The sequence below is a fragment of the Capricornis sumatraensis genome, chromosome 18 (genome assembly GCF_032405125.1).
Source record: "Capricornis sumatraensis isolate serow.1 chromosome 18, serow.2, whole genome shotgun sequence".
Lineage (NCBI taxonomy): Eukaryota > Metazoa > Chordata > Mammalia > Artiodactyla > Bovidae > Capricornis > Capricornis sumatraensis.
Window position 1 is genome coordinate 8,728,438 of NC_091086.1, and position 17,398 is coordinate 8,745,835.

Here is a 17,398-nt window from a genome sequence, read left to right on the forward strand (position 1 = left end):
ACCATTTCCTACTCCAGAGGGTCTTCCCAACCCAGGGACTGAACCCATGTCTCCTGCACTGGCAGGTGGTTACTTAACTACTGTGCCACCTGGGAAGCCCCACACCAAGTCTGTTTGATGCCAAAGCTTGTGGTCAAAGCCACTCCCAAGCGTAGCCCACCGCTGGTCCCAGCAGCCCAAACGACCAGAGTCTGCCCTGGGATGTACTTGACTGAAACCTCCCCTCTCCAACCCGCCCCGGAGGGCTCAGGCGTGGCTGGCATCATCAGCTCTGCACATTCTTGGCACCCTGTAATTTCCCTCCCTCTGGGCTCTTTTGTGACCCTGAGACAAGTGCTTATTTACCCCATCCACTTCTCAGCTCCAAAGGAAAGTTCATCTCATGAGGAGGAAGCATGCCAGCATTTACCATTGAACAGCTCCGCAAAGCTGGTTTTCTCCCTGAGAGCTGCTTTCCAGTAACATTCAGCAGTAATAACAATAACATTAGCAGTAATCATAAGATGACAAGAAAACCCAGTGCACACTTGAGCCTGTGCAATCGCCTAGTGCTTTGTAAATAAAATGTCCCCAGTCTCCCTAACTACCCCATGCAGGAGGTACCACAGTTATGCCTGTTATACTAGTCAGGATCAGCAAATATGACCCCACAGGCAAAATCTGTCCTGCCACTTTTTTCTTTGGTGAAGCTTTATTGGACTATGCCCGTGCTGATTTGTTTTTGTATCAGCTGTGGCTGCTTTGGTACCACAACAGGAAAGTTGAATAGTTGTGACAGACTGACCCACAAAGCCTAACTAAAATATTTACTAACTGGCCCTTTAAGAAAGTGTTTGCTGAGCCCTGATATAAACTATGAAGCTGAGGATTAGAAAGACCTACTCATTTTCCCAAGATGGTGAAGGAGATGGAGGAGACACTTAAAGCCGGTGCTTATTTACCCCCTTGACCTAACATCAGCAGCTTCTCTTGTGGTCCCTTGTCTGTCTCTCTTCCTACCCAGGCTCAGCACAGTAGACATGGCTATTCATGCCAGCCTGACTTTGGGTGACACTTGGCATATACAACAGGCTTAACAAAATGTATCACATAAGGGACATGATTCTGTATAGATTGGCCGCCCAGACCCTCATCACACTGGCCCGCATGCCTGCGGCTCTGTCCTCATTCCCACCCTTTCTTGAACTCTGTGCTCCAGCTGAACTGTCCTCCTCACTTTTCTCCATAGTCCCACCTCCACACCTTCGCTCAGTCCATCTCCATCCCCCCCAATCTGGAATGCCCCTCCTTTTCATGTTTATCACGGTCCTGCCCATCTTTCCAGACCTGTGTATCTCCTTCCATAAATCTTCCTCAACTGTGGAAACATAGGAGATTCTTTCTCAACACAAACTGTACGAGCACAAGTTTCTGGTCCTTGCATTGGCCCTTAGCACACAGAAGAGAGGGAACATCCCCACAGGCGATATGTGAACCAAGGAGAAAGTGAATCTGGTCTCTGTCTTCCGTCACCTAAAGGATTCCAGCCAACTAAACTGGGCTTGATCTTTTGTGCACTGGAGAGCACTTGCCTGAAGATTTCTGCCATCCACCTGAGACTTGAAACAAGCCACTCAAACTCTCTGAGCCTCTATTTCATCTGTGCTAATAACTGACACTCTGAGGGTGGGGCTGGCTGCTTTCAATGCGTGATAGCATTTAAAGGTGACCCTTGACTTCCAGACCTCATGGGGCTGTTGTGAGGCCTAAAGGTGAAGAGGCTGAGTTAGGACCCAGGAATGCCTAAGGGCTCCCTGAATGTTGGCGACCTTCACCAAGAGCCTCCTTCCCTTGTCAACGTGCCAGTTTCTTATCTAGCAGTAAAATGAGAGATGAGTTTGGTCACATGATTTGGATGGACTCATCAAGGCATGATATTAAAACAGTTTGCAGACCACTTTTGCATTTTGGCCATGTAAGAGACACTGAATGGCCCTTCAAAATGTTATATAAGCCCTAAACTCAACTGGGTTGACATGCTTCTTGATATTGAACATGGGAGACAAAGCACACATTGGCTTCCACGTTGCAGAGATCGGTGTCTAGGTGCTTTCAGGCCACTTAACCACGCATGCTCAGTCATGCCCAACTCTTCGTGACTGCATGCATGGACTGTAGCTCACCAGGCTCCTCTGTCCATGAGATTTCCCAGGCAAGAATACTGAAGTGGGATGCCATTTCCTCCTGCAGGGGATCTTCCCGCTCCAGGGACTAAGCCTGCACCTCTTGTGTCTCCTGCATTGGCAGGCGGGTTCTTTACCTCCGAGCCATCTGGGAAGCCCTCACTTGGCTAGTCTGATCTCTGTTATAGTTGTCACCAGTCTTGACTCTCTGAGGTATCAGTTCACATAAATATTATACCTTCAGGTGTGGCTTGATTCAGGAGCTCAAAAATATCAGGTTTCAGTCTCTTCCTATCCCTTCCTCTCTGCTTTCCACTACATTGGTGTCATCTTTAGGCAGATTCCTTCATTGTGTTCCTCCCCAGCAATCTTCAAGTTAAGCAGAAAGACTTCTTTTTTGCTAAGAGTGCCAGCAAAACCTCAGATTTGAGTCTCACTGGCTTGATCTGGGCCCTTCTTAACTGTAGGGTCTGGATAATGAAAGACACGGATAAAGTGCTTGGCCTATGTCATGTATCCACACCTGGAGCTAGGGAGATGTATTCAGCCCACCTAAGTCCCACTAATTGAAATTAAGGTGGATATGATTATCCAAGTATAAAAAAAGGAACGCTAGGCATGCAGAAATAATAGCTGATCATGCCAGCATGCCGCCTCTTGAAGATCAGTGCTCTCACATACCTCAGAGCCTTTGCCCATGCTCTCTGCTTGGAATGTCTTTTCTCTTTCCTTTCTCCTGAAAAATTTCAACATAAACCTGAGAACAAAGTCAAATGACATGGGCTGTGTGCCTTCCCTGAAGACTTCCCTCTATTTTCTGTCTCTCTTTCATATGCCTATCTCTCTGCTCCAGCGCTTAACCACCTACTGCTCTTCTCCACTCCCAAGGAACTCCTAAAAGGCAAGTGCAGCGTCCTGTTTCATAATGCATTCCCAGTTTCCAGCACTAAACCTGGGAGTTGCTGCCGCTGTTCAGTTGCTAAGTTATGTCCTACTCTTCACAGCCCTATAGACTGTGGCCTGCCAGGCTCCTCTGTCCATGGGATTCTCCAGGCAAGAATAATGGAGTGCATTGCCATTCCCTTCTCCATGGGATCTTCCTGACCCAGGGACTGAGCCCAAGTCTCATATCTCTTGTGTTGCCGGGCATGTTTTTTATCACTAGCACCACCTGGGAACCCTGGGAAATGATAAAAGCTCCCTGAAGCTCTGGTTAAAGTGTTGAATGGACTAATTTCAACATTCAGCCTTCTAACATTGTGATTGTTGACTATCATCTCCTATTTCTTCAGTTTGAAAACGAAATCATCCTCAAGCTGGACCATGAAGTGGAAGGTGGCCGAGGGGACGAGCAGTACATGCAGCTGCTGGAGTCAATGTGAGTTTAGGACCCAGAGTGGGAGGAACCAGGGGGGCGGGCCTGAGGCCCGAGGGCTCAGGACCCCAGGGGCTCTGTCCTCCCCTGGAGACCAGTCCGGAGGATCGTGGGTATTGGAGAAACTCCATTTCTGGAAGAAATCTCACATCTCTCTGCAGTGGCTGTTTCTTTGATATTGATGGAACAGGTGATAAAAGAAACTTGGCTGTGTAGCGGAGAGGGAGATATTCCACCAGGATGATCACTTTTGTTATCTCTTACCTGTGGAACAATTCTTGCTGTCTTTTCTTTTTCTCGTTTTTAATCTTTGACAGATACTGATCACAGTCAACAGATCTGGAGCACATGCGATCTGTGGAAAACTCATTAAGTGATCTCTGTATTGTCTCCTTTAGTTGAGTTTTCTCTGATCTCATTTCACAGCAATGCCCCTACAGCTCAGGGAAGTGTCTTGTCTGAGGAGACTAGGTCAAGCTAGTCAAGTAGACAAGCTGGGACTGAACCCAGCTCTGCTGAACTCCAGCACACAGGCCTAGGGAGGCGGTGGGCAGTGGACAGCGCCTAGGAGCACAGAACTTGGGCTCAGGACAATGTTCTAACAGCTTATTGAGATACAGTTCATACAGCAGACAGTTCACCTAGTGACGAGTAGTGGAACCAAGATGAAAATCTTCCAACAACATACAAATAGCCAATGTGGCTTTTAGTGTATTCATGGAACTGTGAATTCACCATCACAATCACAAATCACAATTCACAATCACAATCACAAACTGCAACCATTGCCACAATCACTTTTAGAACATTTTTGTCACCTCCCGAAAGATAGCCTATACCCCTTCGCCATCATCTCCTCCCCTTCTTTGGGGTTTCTATGCATGTGTTTATTCTGGAAGTTTTATATAAACAGAATTATACGATACATAGTCCTTTGTGGCTATAGCATGCTCTCAGGGTTCGTCATGCTGTAACCTGTGTCAGATTTCATTTCTTTTGATTGGATATACCCTATGTTGTTTATCCATTCATCAGCTTATGACTACTTAGACTGTCTCTACTTTGGGCTATCACAAATAACGCTACTATGACCATTCATATACAAATGTTTGTGTGGACACATGTTCACAGTGCTCTTGGGTGTATAACTAGGAGTGGAATTTCTGGGTCATATGGCAACTCTATATTTACCCTTCTGAGGAACCATAAAACTGTTTTCCAAAGTAACTATACCAGTTACATTCCTACCTGCAATGTACAAGGCTTCCAATTTCTCCACATCCCTCTGTTAATATGTTTCTTACCAATTATAGACATCCTGGCAGATATGAGGGCTTCCTTTGTGGCTCAGCTGGTAAAGAATCTGCCTGCAATACAGGAGACCTGGGTTCGATCCCTGGGTTGGGAAGATCCCCTGGAAATGGGAAAGGCTACCCACTCTAGTATTCTGGCCTGGAGAATTCCATGGACTACATGGGGTCGCAAAGAGTCAGACATGACTGAGCGACTTTTACTTCACTATGAAATGATATCTCCCTGCCATTTCACGTACCACTTCCTACATGGCTAATGATGTTGGGAATCTTTTCGTGTGCACATTGATCATTTGCATGCTGTGGGAGGACGTTCATCTTGGTTCCGCCACTCAGCAGCTGCACACCTTTGGACCAATCATGAAACAGCATTGGCTTCAGTGTGCCCCATCTGTAAAATGGGGATAATCAGCCTCCTGTGGTTATATTGAAGAATGGACACAGTGGGTGGAAGCTGAATAAATGCTGTTTGATCCGCTTGCTAACTCCCAACATCTATCTCTGACACCATGAGAAGTGAGGGCTTCTCCTAAGGTGTGAACCCTTGGGATGGCTCACACATCCCAACTTCCCTTCTATTTGTAGATTCCCTGATTTGTTTGATTCTCTGATATATAGTCAATCTTGAATTCTTTCCCCAATCCTCTTAGGAAATTTTTGCTTTAACAACAAAAGCACACTGAAGGTCTTATTCTGACCCTTGCCATGACCCTCCCTCCCCGGCCCAGCAGGCAGAACCCAGTGGGCAGCCTTGAGTCCCAGGCAGCACCACCCCAGCTGGCCATGCCCCCTCCTGTCACACGCACAGCCCTCACTAAACAACCTGGAAAGCAAAGGCCACTCAGCTGGAGCAGAGACCCTTCCTCTGCTCCTCGCTGGGTATTGAGACTGATTGTCCAGGGAGGAGGTGACATTTTGCCCATGTTAATATTTTTCTTAAAGCTCAAGAAAGGAAAATCTAAATATTGACCAGAAGTGAAACCAGGGATGGTGCTGGCAATTTCCACTCATATAAGCGGACGGGGCCCTGCAGCCGGTCTTCAGATAATCAGCAGGATTTTCAAATCCTTCCTGAGTGATTATTTATAAAAGGCGTCCTTGGAGGTCAAGGAAATTAAAAACAGCTCATTATTTTTCTGCTGAAACAGAGGTGTGAATGATTTTTCAAAGCTAATCAAGCCCAACCCACAGTATCAGGACCCCATCAGAGCACCCAGGGACCAAGTCCCTGCTCCTTCCTTTTGACTTTCTGAGCCTCAGTTTCCTTAGCTGCAAATCGGGGATAAAAATGCCATCCAACTCTGAGAGCTTTTATTGAGAACGAACAAGACACGTCATGAAAAGTACATATTACAGTTTGTGATGCCTTGTGGGTCGTCTGGAAGTAGCAGCTATTATTATCATTAATCTAGTGGCTGCGTGAGTGTGCTCAGGCACGCAGTCGTGTCCGACTCTAGTGACCCCATCAACTGCAGCCACCCAGGCTCCTCTGTCCATGGAATTCTCCAGACAAGAATACTGGAGTGGCTTGCTATTTCCTCTTCCAGGAGATCTTCCTGGCCCAGGGATTGAACTTGTGCCTCCTGCATTGGCAGGCAGTTTCTTCACAACTGAGCCACCTGGGAAGCCCAATCAGGTGGATACTGGTCTAATGAATTGAAGCCATGAGCCTCTGTATCATTTCTCTTCCAGCTCCTCCCATCTTTCAGGGCCTCCGCTAATACATAGTACCCACTCTGAGCAGACACAGTTAGGTGGGCACACAACCTGGCAGCTTTTGTGGGTAGAACACGGCTTCCCCTCTGGTAGCAGTTGAAACCCTGAATCAGGGCACCAGTGTTAGGGTATGCAGTGGTGCTAAATTTCAGTATTCCTATGCTCTTGTGCGTGCACAGCCTTACACAGTATCTCGCCCTTCCCCATCCTTAGAGCTGTCTTTGGAGCCCACTCCCATTGTCCACATCTGTCTTAAAGTGAGAGTCCCACATTAAATGGAATAACAAGACACTTTCTAGCCTCCTATATTCCATCTGCCTGGGAATATTTCTAGAAGGGGCAAGGGGGCCAGAAGCCTGAAGGGGACAGAAAAGGTGTATTCAGGGGCCTAGATCTCAAACCAGTTCAGCTGAAAGAGGACCTGTCATAAGAAGCACACCACACACAGTCTTTAAAGGAATAAATGAGAGTCCAGTCCAGCACTGACAGAGGCTGTGGGCCTGGGCTCCTCCCTCTGAAGACCTTCCGTACTGAATGCAAACCATTCTGGGGGGAGTGTGAGCCCCCTCCATCCCCGCGGAGGCAGGAGCACAGATGCCGGTGTGCCACCCGTCCTTCCGCCAAGTGCGGGATAACTGCATCACTTTGAGAGTCTCACAGCTCTTTTTCCTTGTCACTTACACTCCACTGTTGGACTCAAAGAAAGTGTGTGACCTTGGCAGGATCAAGATTAGAACCCAGCCTCTTGGGGGCCTCAAACCTAGCCTACAAATTGAGGGTGATAATGATGCCTACTTCAAGGAGATTATATGAGCATTGAACAAGATAATCAATAAAGCCAGCTTAGCACAACATCTGGAACACACGTACTCAATAAATGATAGTATCATGAATTATGGTGAGTTTCTATTTCTATATCTGCTTTCACTGCTAGACCGTGAACTCCTGGAGGTCAGTGAATTGCTATTTCTGAAATCTCTGAATCCCTAGTTCCCAGAAGAATTCATGTTGAACACACAGATGGCTAGATGGATGGTGATGAATGATGGATAGATGAGTTATTTCAAACCAATCTGCCCATCCATCTCACCAACCCTAGACCATATGACCAGTCTTCTTACCTTGTGGCTGAAAAATAGTCAGAAACCCAAGACTTTGTTTTTTCTAAACCCTTGCTTCTCAAAGAGTCAACGGTATAGCATCTGCTGGGAGCTTGTTAAAATGCAGAATCTCAGGCCCTAACTCAAATCTGATGAATCAGAATCATGAATGCAGTGCCCAGGTGATCCCTATGCATATTTAAGTCTGCAAAACAGCAGAGAAAACCAATGGTTCTTAATATTGGCTGCACATTAGAATCGTCTAGAGAAAAGAAATAAAATACTGCTTACTGGCTGACCCTCATCTCCAGAGATACAAAGACATCAACCTAGGGTGGGCCTTGAGTTTTGTAGAAGTTCCCCTTATGACTCTGCCATGAACCAGCACAGAGAGCCACTGATCTGGCCTGGCTCACAGCCTCAGATGTCTTCTTCTGGGGGGCTGTGAGAAATCACACCCCAAACACGGGGACAAAATTTAAATGCATTGTCATTAAGATTGAAAACAAGGCTTGAAGTGACCATCCCAGAAGGAGTGAGGCACAGCTGTGACTGAGCCAGACAGGGCTAAATCACAGAGCAATTTGCATCTCTCCTTGAGAGCAGGGAACAGGTGCTTTTCCTACAGCGAAGATGGATTTGTCTGATCGCAGCCACAGTTTGAGATGTCATCTCCTTGCAGTCTGGTTTGGCTTCTGGGCAAAATGACCCTCCAGAGTCCTTGCCTTCCTTACTTTCCCCCTCCTAGGAACTCTTGGGACCTAAACTGCTGCAGGCAGAGTAGGCAGAAACAGATGTAGCCTGAGAAGTGCTTGTCGACTCAAGATGCCTGAGAACACACCAGTGTTTCTCTGATTGTCTTGATTCCCAAGGTCACTGCTTACTAGCAGAGTGATACTGGGAAGGACATTTAACCTCTCTGAGCCTTGATGACCTCATCTTCAAAATAAGAGGAACCATTTTTACTTATCAGAATGACCGTTATTATTTCTTAAGAAAAAGTGATTAGACAGTGTCTGGCTCAGTGGTTAAGAATTCATCTGCTAATGCAGGAGACGAAGTAGACAAGGGCTCCTGGGGTGGGAAGACCCCTGGAGAAGGAAATGACAACCCACTCTAGAATCCTTGCCTGGAAAATCCTGTGCACAAAGGAGCTTGGCAGGCTACAGTCGTGGAGTTGCAGAGTCGGACACGACTTAGCAACTGAGCGCGTACACACGGTGCAGAATAAGCGATTGAGAAGTAACCAGGAAGCAAAACTGCAATCCATCTGTGTCTCCATACCCAGCCTGCGGGCTGCTTAAGAGCAGGCGTAATTCTTTATATATGTGTGTATATATATATACATATATACATATATATATCTTTCTCCCCACCCCCACTCTAGCATATTGCCTAGCACTAATAGTTACTTAAGGAATGTCATCATTTTAGTTTTTGTTTTTAAGATTTAGAAGCAATATTACAACAAATATTGTAACTTGTTCAAGTAACATATGAACGTTTAAATCGCAAAGTGAACACTGTCCTTTTCTGCTCCTCCACCTAGACCCTCTGTCTGAAGCAGTGGGCATTTAGAGTTTGGTGTTCATCCTTCCTGATGGTCACACTTATAAACACACAAAAACACATGAAGTAGACACAGACTTCCACTCACATATAGCATCTGGTGCCTGAGGGCAGATGCTGGGGCCAGACTGTTGTTATTAATATTTACCAACTGTGCGACCCTGAACAAGTTAGTTGACCTCTTTGTGCTTTAATTTCCCCATCAGCAAATATTTCATAAGATTGTGATGGTAGATTAAATGAGTTAAAATTTGTAAGCTGTTTAGAATAATGCCTAGGACATGGTAGGTTCTTTGTAAGATCGTTAAATTAAAAAACAAATATTATTCTGAGATTTGGTTTTCTCAACTATATATTTTATAGAGATTTTTGTGTCAAAATATTGATCTCTGGCCTACTTCTTAATGGCTTCATTGAATCATATTTTGTGAATATGCTTTAATTGGACATTTAGAATGCTTCCAACTATTTTACTATTAGACACAATTTCTAAGTATTATAAATATACCCTTACCTACTTATGGGGTTATTTCTATAAAATAGATTCCCCAAATAGAATTACTGGGTCAAAAGCTATGTATTTTTACCATTTTTACAGATACTGTGAAAATTGCTACCCCAGAAAGTTGTACTGATTCACTCCCAATATGGGTCTATAAAAGTAATTATTTCCGCACATCATTGCCCACACTACAATTTTAATTTTATTTTTTCTCATTTTGTTGGTGGGGGAAATTTTTAAATTCTTTCTACACTATATGGTCAACATGCCCCTGAGGTCACTTTAGTTATGTCTGCCTCTTTGCGACCCAATGGACCATAGCCTGCCAGGCTTCTCTGTCCATGGGATTCTCCAGGCAAGAATACCCAAGTGGGTTGCCATGCCCTCCTCCAGGGGATCTTCTCAACCCAGGGATCCAACCATCAAGGAAGATTATTTACCACTAACGCCACCTGAGAAGCCCCAAGTTCAGTTCAGTCGCTCAGTTGTGTCTGACTCTGCAACCCCATGGGCTGCAGCACACCAGGCTTCCCTGTCCATCACCAACTCCTGGAGTTTACTCAAACTCATGTACATTGAGTGGGTGATGCCATCCAACCATCTCATCCTCTTTTGTCCCCTTCTCCTCCTGCCTTCAGTCTTTCCCAGCATCAGGGTCTTTTCAAATGAGTCAGTTCTTCACATCAGGTGGCCAAAGTATTGGAGTTTCAGCTTCAGCATCAGTCCTTCCAATGAATATTCTGGACTGGTTTCCTTTAGGATTGACTGGTTGGATCTCCTTGCAGTCCAGGGGACACTCAAGAGTCTTCTCCATCACCACAGTTCAGAAGCATCAGTTCTTCGGCGCTCAGCTTTCTTTATAGTCCAACTCTCACATCCATACATGACCACTGGAAAAATCAGTAGAAGGGAAGCCCCAAATCAGAGTATAAATAAGGACTGAATAAAGGAACAAAAGGACACAGTGAACCAAGGGAACTTGGATTCACAGATTTGTTTGGCTTTTACTCCACCCACCCTACCCCCGCCCCGCCCCGCCCCACCCCCAGCGTGCCTTCTCCCGTGCCCTTGAGCTCACTACCCTCCCGTCTGTGCGGCAGCCTGATGGAGTGTGCTGCGGAACACCCGACCATCTGCAAGTCGGTGGAGAACTTTGTGAACCTGGTCAAAGGCCTCCTGGAGAAGCTTCTGGATTACCGGGGCGTCATGACGGATGAGAGCAAAGACAACCGCATGAGCTGCACAGTGAACCTGCTGGTATGTGGGCTCTCCCCTTGTCCAATCAGGGCAGTCATGGGGGCTGGTCTGACTTTGGGTTCTGCTGTTGCTCTGGGTGGGGAGGCCTCGCTCAGGGCTTTAGAAATAAGAAAAACAGGAGAGGGAATCCCTCTCTCGACATCTGCCAGCTCTGTGACTTGAAGTCAATCATTGTCATGTTCCTGTGCCTCAGTTTATCATATGCATGAAATGGGAATGAGCGTAGTCAGCTCTCCCTGGCTTTTTGAAACCCCATGGACAGGGGGTTGGTATGCACTGATTGAAACAACCACAGACAGAAAGCACCAGGCGGGGAAAAAAAAAATCCACCAAGTTCCAAAAAGTAAACTTAAATTTCCTGGATGCTAGCCACTGTTTACATAGCATTTACATTGGATTTACAACTGTTTACATAGCATTTACATTGTTTTAGTAAATACAAATAATATAGAGATGACTTAAAGTATATGGATGTATGCAGGTTATACACAAATACTATTAACGTACCGTTTTATGTAAGAGACTTGAGCGTCCTTGTTTTCTGGTGGCTGTGGTGGTCCCGGCACTGTGATCCTGAAGATTCCAAGGGATGGCAGTATCTCCTTTGGCACTTAACACACCACAGAGAAAGAAAGCAGTGGTGTAAAGAGGTTAAGAGTATGAGCTTTGGAGTCACACAGCCTATTCTCACCCTCTCTCGGATAATTAATAGAATACCCAAGGAAATTTTCTGAGGGTTGTTTGCTTATCTGTTACATGGTAAAGATAACAGTACCTGATTCATAGGTTATGCAGTCCTGTGGGGCTGTGCTCAGTCGCCCAGCTGTGCCTGACTCTTTGCAACCCCATGGACTGTAACCTGCTAGGCTTCTCTGTCCCTGGAATTTTCCAGGCAAGAGTGCAGTTCTGACCCATGGTTAACTGCTCACTGTGTGTTAGTTTCCTTATCTTATGAAATGAAGTACTACCCATAACTAGGATTTATAGAAGATTACCATGGGACAAGCTAACCAGAGCAGGTAACTCCAAACCCAGACTCTTCATCTCTGTACCACACGACCTGCCATGGGCCAGCTCCCAGTCTCCCCTTCAGATGTCCTGTGATGTGGTTATGAGACAGCTAGAGCAGCAACAGTGCTTCATATTCACCAGGTCAACCCACCCTACGGGAGTTAAAATGAGTCAGGTTGGCCAAACGACCACATGGCATCTACTACATCAATCCCCCCGACATTTCCAGCGCTCCAGAAATATAAATTGTGAGCCTAGAGTTCTGTTGTGTGTCCTCCATTTGCCCTAAGAGGACTCCTTAAACACCCGAGATATTGCCATTGATTTTCTGAAATGCTAAGAGGAGTTAAAATTCCTGCTTACAGCAGAAAGGAATTCATTGCGAATAATTCCGCACGGCCCGCTTTACATAAAGGGCACAAAGGAGGGGTTTTCTAGGAGTTTACAGTCTTGTCACTGGAGAGGTAGAAGTTGGTTGCAGAAACTGGCCTTCAACTGACGGAGTCTGACCTGGAAGAAAGTTGGGAAAGGTAGGCCTGTAAGCAGTTCAAACCCAGCATAGAATTTAAGCACATCTTGTTGATTTTGGAGTGTGGCTTAAACACAGTATCACGAAGAACAGGATGGGGTGAGTGTGTCTGCAGGTCTCGTGGGACTCTGCCAACCACCGACTGTGCCCTGGAACACACCGTCTCACCCTCTGAGAGCCTGAGGTGCACATGGGTGTGTTGAATTAAACCTGGATCTTCTCCAGGTGTGGCTCAAGTGTGAGATCCTAACCTCCTGACACAAAATCTGTGAGGACTTGTTTTAAAATGCGCGTGATTCCAGAACGCCCACTGGTCTATGTGAGCCTTTTGACTGTGGAATCTCAGCATAACTCTTGATAGTTCTGCACTGACTAAAGTTATGATCTGTTATCATCACCGGGATCTATTGTGATTAATGTACTATTACTCTGGCCATTGCTATTACTCTGATTCCAACTCGAGTTCTCCTCAGTGCAGGATCTGAGCTTTTAAAGGTCAAGCTGGGCTGCCTTTCATAGTAGACTTGTCAAAGTGAACTCCCTCAGTCTTCTCGAAAGCCTCTCTCTCAATGCAGCAAGTAGCTGGATTGCACCTCCTGATGTGATGGCTGGGATACTTCCTCTGTCCCTTTATAGTCTAAGGATCAGGGAAGTGACTTTCAAGTCAGAATAAGCAGTTTGGTGCATTCAGGAAAGTAAAGTTCTTGCTCCCATCTCGCCCAGATAGTAAATAGCAGTTTCCTCTCATCTTCATTACAATGCCCTCCACCCCTGCTGTTCTGCAAAGAAAAACATTCATCACTGTTTTTCCTCCCTTATCTAGAATTTCTACAAAGATAATAATCGGGAAGAGATGTATATAAGGTAAGATTTTTGTTTTCTAAAACCCAAACCTGCCGTGTCACTCTTCTGCTAGAAATCCATCGATGGCTCCCCACTGCCTTCAGCAGAATGTAAGCACATCTTGTTGACACTCGGACCTTCTGATTCCTGTCCATCTTCTTGGATTCAACTCTTTCCATGCTCCTACAATCAGCCTCCCAAATCCACCTGGAGCTCTCTGATGTGCCGTGCTGTTTTGCTGTGAATTGTGCTGGTGAACTGCACTTGTGTTTGTTACAAGGCTGGCATGTGAAGCCCTAGTCTAGGGTTTGGAGGGCAAATACTTAGATCATTGGCCAGTCCAACTTCAAAGGGAAAAAATTACCAAGATGTATGATGGCAGCTTCTTTGTAGTCATTTAAAAGACACTTATTTGAAAAATCACATGAAGGATTTTGGGGGGACATTCACCTGAACCAAAGAACTCCCTTGTCAGTGTTCCTTAGAATGTCATTTTTTCCTTCAAAGTTTTTTTTAAATTACTTTACTCATACAAAAATAATGCATAGTTATTGCCCCCAAAATCCTCATAAAATACAAAGAGGCAAAACAAAGCTCTTTTTAAATAACCATAATCTATACATATTCCCAGACCATTTAATATTTATATATAGATCAAATTCTATGCATGACTATTTTTTGAAAAAATGGGATCATATAGCTCATAATTTATTCTTTGCTTGACAAGAATTCTATGTCAACAGATGTATTTCAGCATAATTTTTAATGAAACTATAAAATTCTCATTCCACAGTATACCATAATTTATATAGCTAGTCCTATGTTGTTGAACACTTAGGTTGTTTCCAATTTTTTTTTTATCATAAATATCACAATGGGAAAATTCTTGGACGTATATCTTTATGTATCTCCTTGTGAGACAAAGGCCTACAAAGTAGAACCGACTGTAACACTAACGACCAAGGCCCTTTCAAATTTTCTGACACATTCAGTTGAAGACCAGACTCCATGTCCAAACTCACTCTGCTATTACTGCAAATATTTTTAGGTACTTTAGCATTACTCCAGAAATAGGAACTATCATTTGGAAAAAAGATAATTCCATAGATTGTCCGGAGCTTGGATAGTATTTATAACATCACTAGACATGACTCACTGTAGAAGCACAGTGCTTTGGGTCCAAAGGATCTGGAGCTTTACTTGTTATCCTCTGTCACCTTGGAAAAATCACTCAGTGTCTCTGGGCTAGGGTTACCCCATGTAGAATTTTTCCATTCTGTTCTGAGGATTAAATGAGATGCTACAGGTAAAGTGCTTGGCCCTTGGTTCCCTCCCCGACCTCTTTTCGTTTCTTCCCATTTTAGAAACACAGATGGAGAATCCCAGATTTCCATAAGCTTTATAGATGTGAATCCTATAGTAATCTAGGAAAACCACGTTTGTCTAAACCAGACGTTGTAAATAAGATATAGTCTGAAAAATCTGTCCTGTTTGGCAGGCATAGTATTTAAAAACATTTTTACTTGGTTGCCAAATTTTAAAAATCTAGAGATGTTACATAAAAGTCAAAACTTCCCTCTTCTAAAAAACTTAAAAGGTATGGCAACACTGGGCCCACACATCCTGACGAACACCACCTAGGCTAGGTGATAGCATTTTAGATGGGACACAACACCCCATGGTCTCCATTCCCCATCAGACTTCATCGCCTCCACCTCACTCAGGCTGCCCATCTGCCATCTGTTTGCATTTGATTCCCGCCCCCGCCAACTCAGGCCCATCAGGGTGTCTTCCATTGTGCTCTGTGGTTGCTCACTAAACCCTGGAGTTGACAAAGGATAGGGAGTATCTTGGTAAGTTAAGGAGTTGAAAGCAGCAGAGAAGCTCTCCCTGGGACCAATGTCTTCAAGTTTTTTGGAGCCAGTCATCAGGGATCAGAGACCAAGGACAGCAGGTGGAGACAGGAAAGGATGTGATTATGTGCCCAGGGGTTTCTAAAAGTTGACCACAGCTGCACGTTCCTTATGTGCAGGCTACGTGCAGTTTCATGATAGCTGGTTGATCAGCAGAAAGTTAAGTGGGGAATAGTGATTGTACAGGCCGAAACAGCTGGTGTCAAAACCTGCTTCTACCTATTTCTAGCTCTATCTACTTTAATGTCTGTCTCAGTTGTCTTATCTAAAGAAAAATTGTTGAGAGGATGAATTGATATTATATATAAAGCACCCATTAGTGGAATGGATGGATGTACAATCTCTCTGGAATGCGCCCCCCCCCCCCCATTTGTCCTCTTATCTTCAGATCCGAACCCAGGTGTCATACTCAGGAAAGCTTTCCAGAAGCGCCACCTGGATGACGCCTGCTCTCATAGTAACCACAGACCTCTTCTTCCAAGATTGGTCACAACTGCATTTTTGCAATTACCTCTCTGGTTATTTAGTCAATGCCTGTCTCTTTTCCTAAAGTATAAATACTAACCTCTGAGAATAAATGGGGTCTGCTTTTGCAACCATTTATCTCTCATGCCTGGCACAGCCTGTGTGCTCAGTTCAACTTTGCTGATGGAACAAATAAATGAGCAAAAGGTCACTAGATCATTAGTATCAGAAACCACTAATTGACCTTTCTCCCCTTGAGAATCTTTGGCAGTCCCCACCCTGAGTTCAGGCAGCCTCCGTTTGGCCCACTGGCCATGTTTTAGGTAGCCAAGGATGTTAAACCCTAGCTCCGCCTTGGGTGACATTCTGTGCAGAAAATTTTCTTATAACAGGAAATCTAACCCTGAGCATTGAGACCTGATTTGAGCGCAGATGCTTGAGAAGCCCTTTGTTCCCTGTAGTTAGATAGCCAAGGCAGAATTTTGGCACCATTACGACAGTTCCTTTCCTCTCAGAGGAAGGATCAGGGCATCGCATCACAGCAGCTCCCCTTCACCAAATTGCTAAGAGCTGGGCTTAAAAAATACTCCTGATGACATGCGAATCACCAGAGCAGTGGCTTTTTGGCTCTGGCTTCTGTTTCCAGCAGTGGCAGGAGGGAGTGTTCTGTAGAAGAACCTGATGCACAATGGTAATGGATAATAGCTGTCACTGCTCAACGCTGGCTACAGGCTCATCACTTTCAGTGGATACTGGCATTTATTAGTAGAAATGCTGGCTGTCACTCACAGAGCCTTTTCTACAGGGTCTGCTTGGCCCTTTGTAGGCCCACAAAACTCTATAGGTAGGTTCTGTGAGCACTACCGTTTTACACATGAGCAAACTGAGGCACAGAGAAGTTGATTCACTTAATATACATTATGTATCAAATAATTGATTGAAGCGCCCTTCCTCTGATCCCGTCCTGTTCTTAACATCTTTCAACCCTAGTCATCCTAGGGTTCAGAACTAGATCATCACATTGCAGAAGGGTAGGAGATGGGAATGTCATTACAGTTGAATTGTAGACTCTTTCTGCAGTGCCTCCACCTGGATCTCTAATCTCTAACCCCTTTCTTTACTTATCAGAAATTTCGCTTCCTTTACACCTTGAGAGCATTGAAGAGAGGGTAGAACTTCCCCTTTACAGCACTATGACTTGTCCATGCCCTTGGAGTTGTACAGTGATTAGAGTATAGTCTCTGAAGGTGGTTAGACTAGGATCATATTCCAGTTCTTCATTCACTAGCACATGACCTCCAACAAGCCATTTGCTTCTCCTTCCTTGATTTTCCCTTACTTGTCATATTGCATTGGCCAGAGTCTTCAGTATGAAGTTGCATACTGGCTAGAATGATAACTAACTTCTCCAGGCCAGAGCTTTCTTATCTGTAAATGAAAATTCTCAATGGACCCATTTTACAAGATGGTCAGGCAGCTTAAATGATCTGAGGCATTTAAAATACTTAGCATGCTTCCTGTCATACCTTAAATGTCCTGCAACTTCTAGGGGCTATCACTGTCACTCATGCAAGGGGACTGAATGGCAGGAAATGAAGGACTCCCTTGTGAACCCAAGAGGTATCCAGCTGCTCTCTCTGGCC

The 17,398-nt window shown here is 45.0% G+C and overlaps 1 protein-coding gene across 1 annotated transcript in view; it reads left to right on the plus strand.

Moving 5' to 3' along the window:
* Positions 1–17,398, plus strand: part of DOCK2 (dedicator of cytokinesis 2) — a 444,911-nt gene that overhangs the window by 381,975 nt on the left and 45,538 nt on the right. The window contains exons 33-35 of the mRNA XM_068990795.1: positions 3,455–3,540; positions 10,838–10,994; positions 13,358–13,398. Of these exons, the coding sequence (XP_068846896.1) occupies positions 3,455–3,540; positions 10,838–10,994; positions 13,358–13,398 (284 nt within the window). The remainder of the gene's footprint in view (positions 1–3,454; positions 3,541–10,837; positions 10,995–13,357; positions 13,399–17,398) is intronic.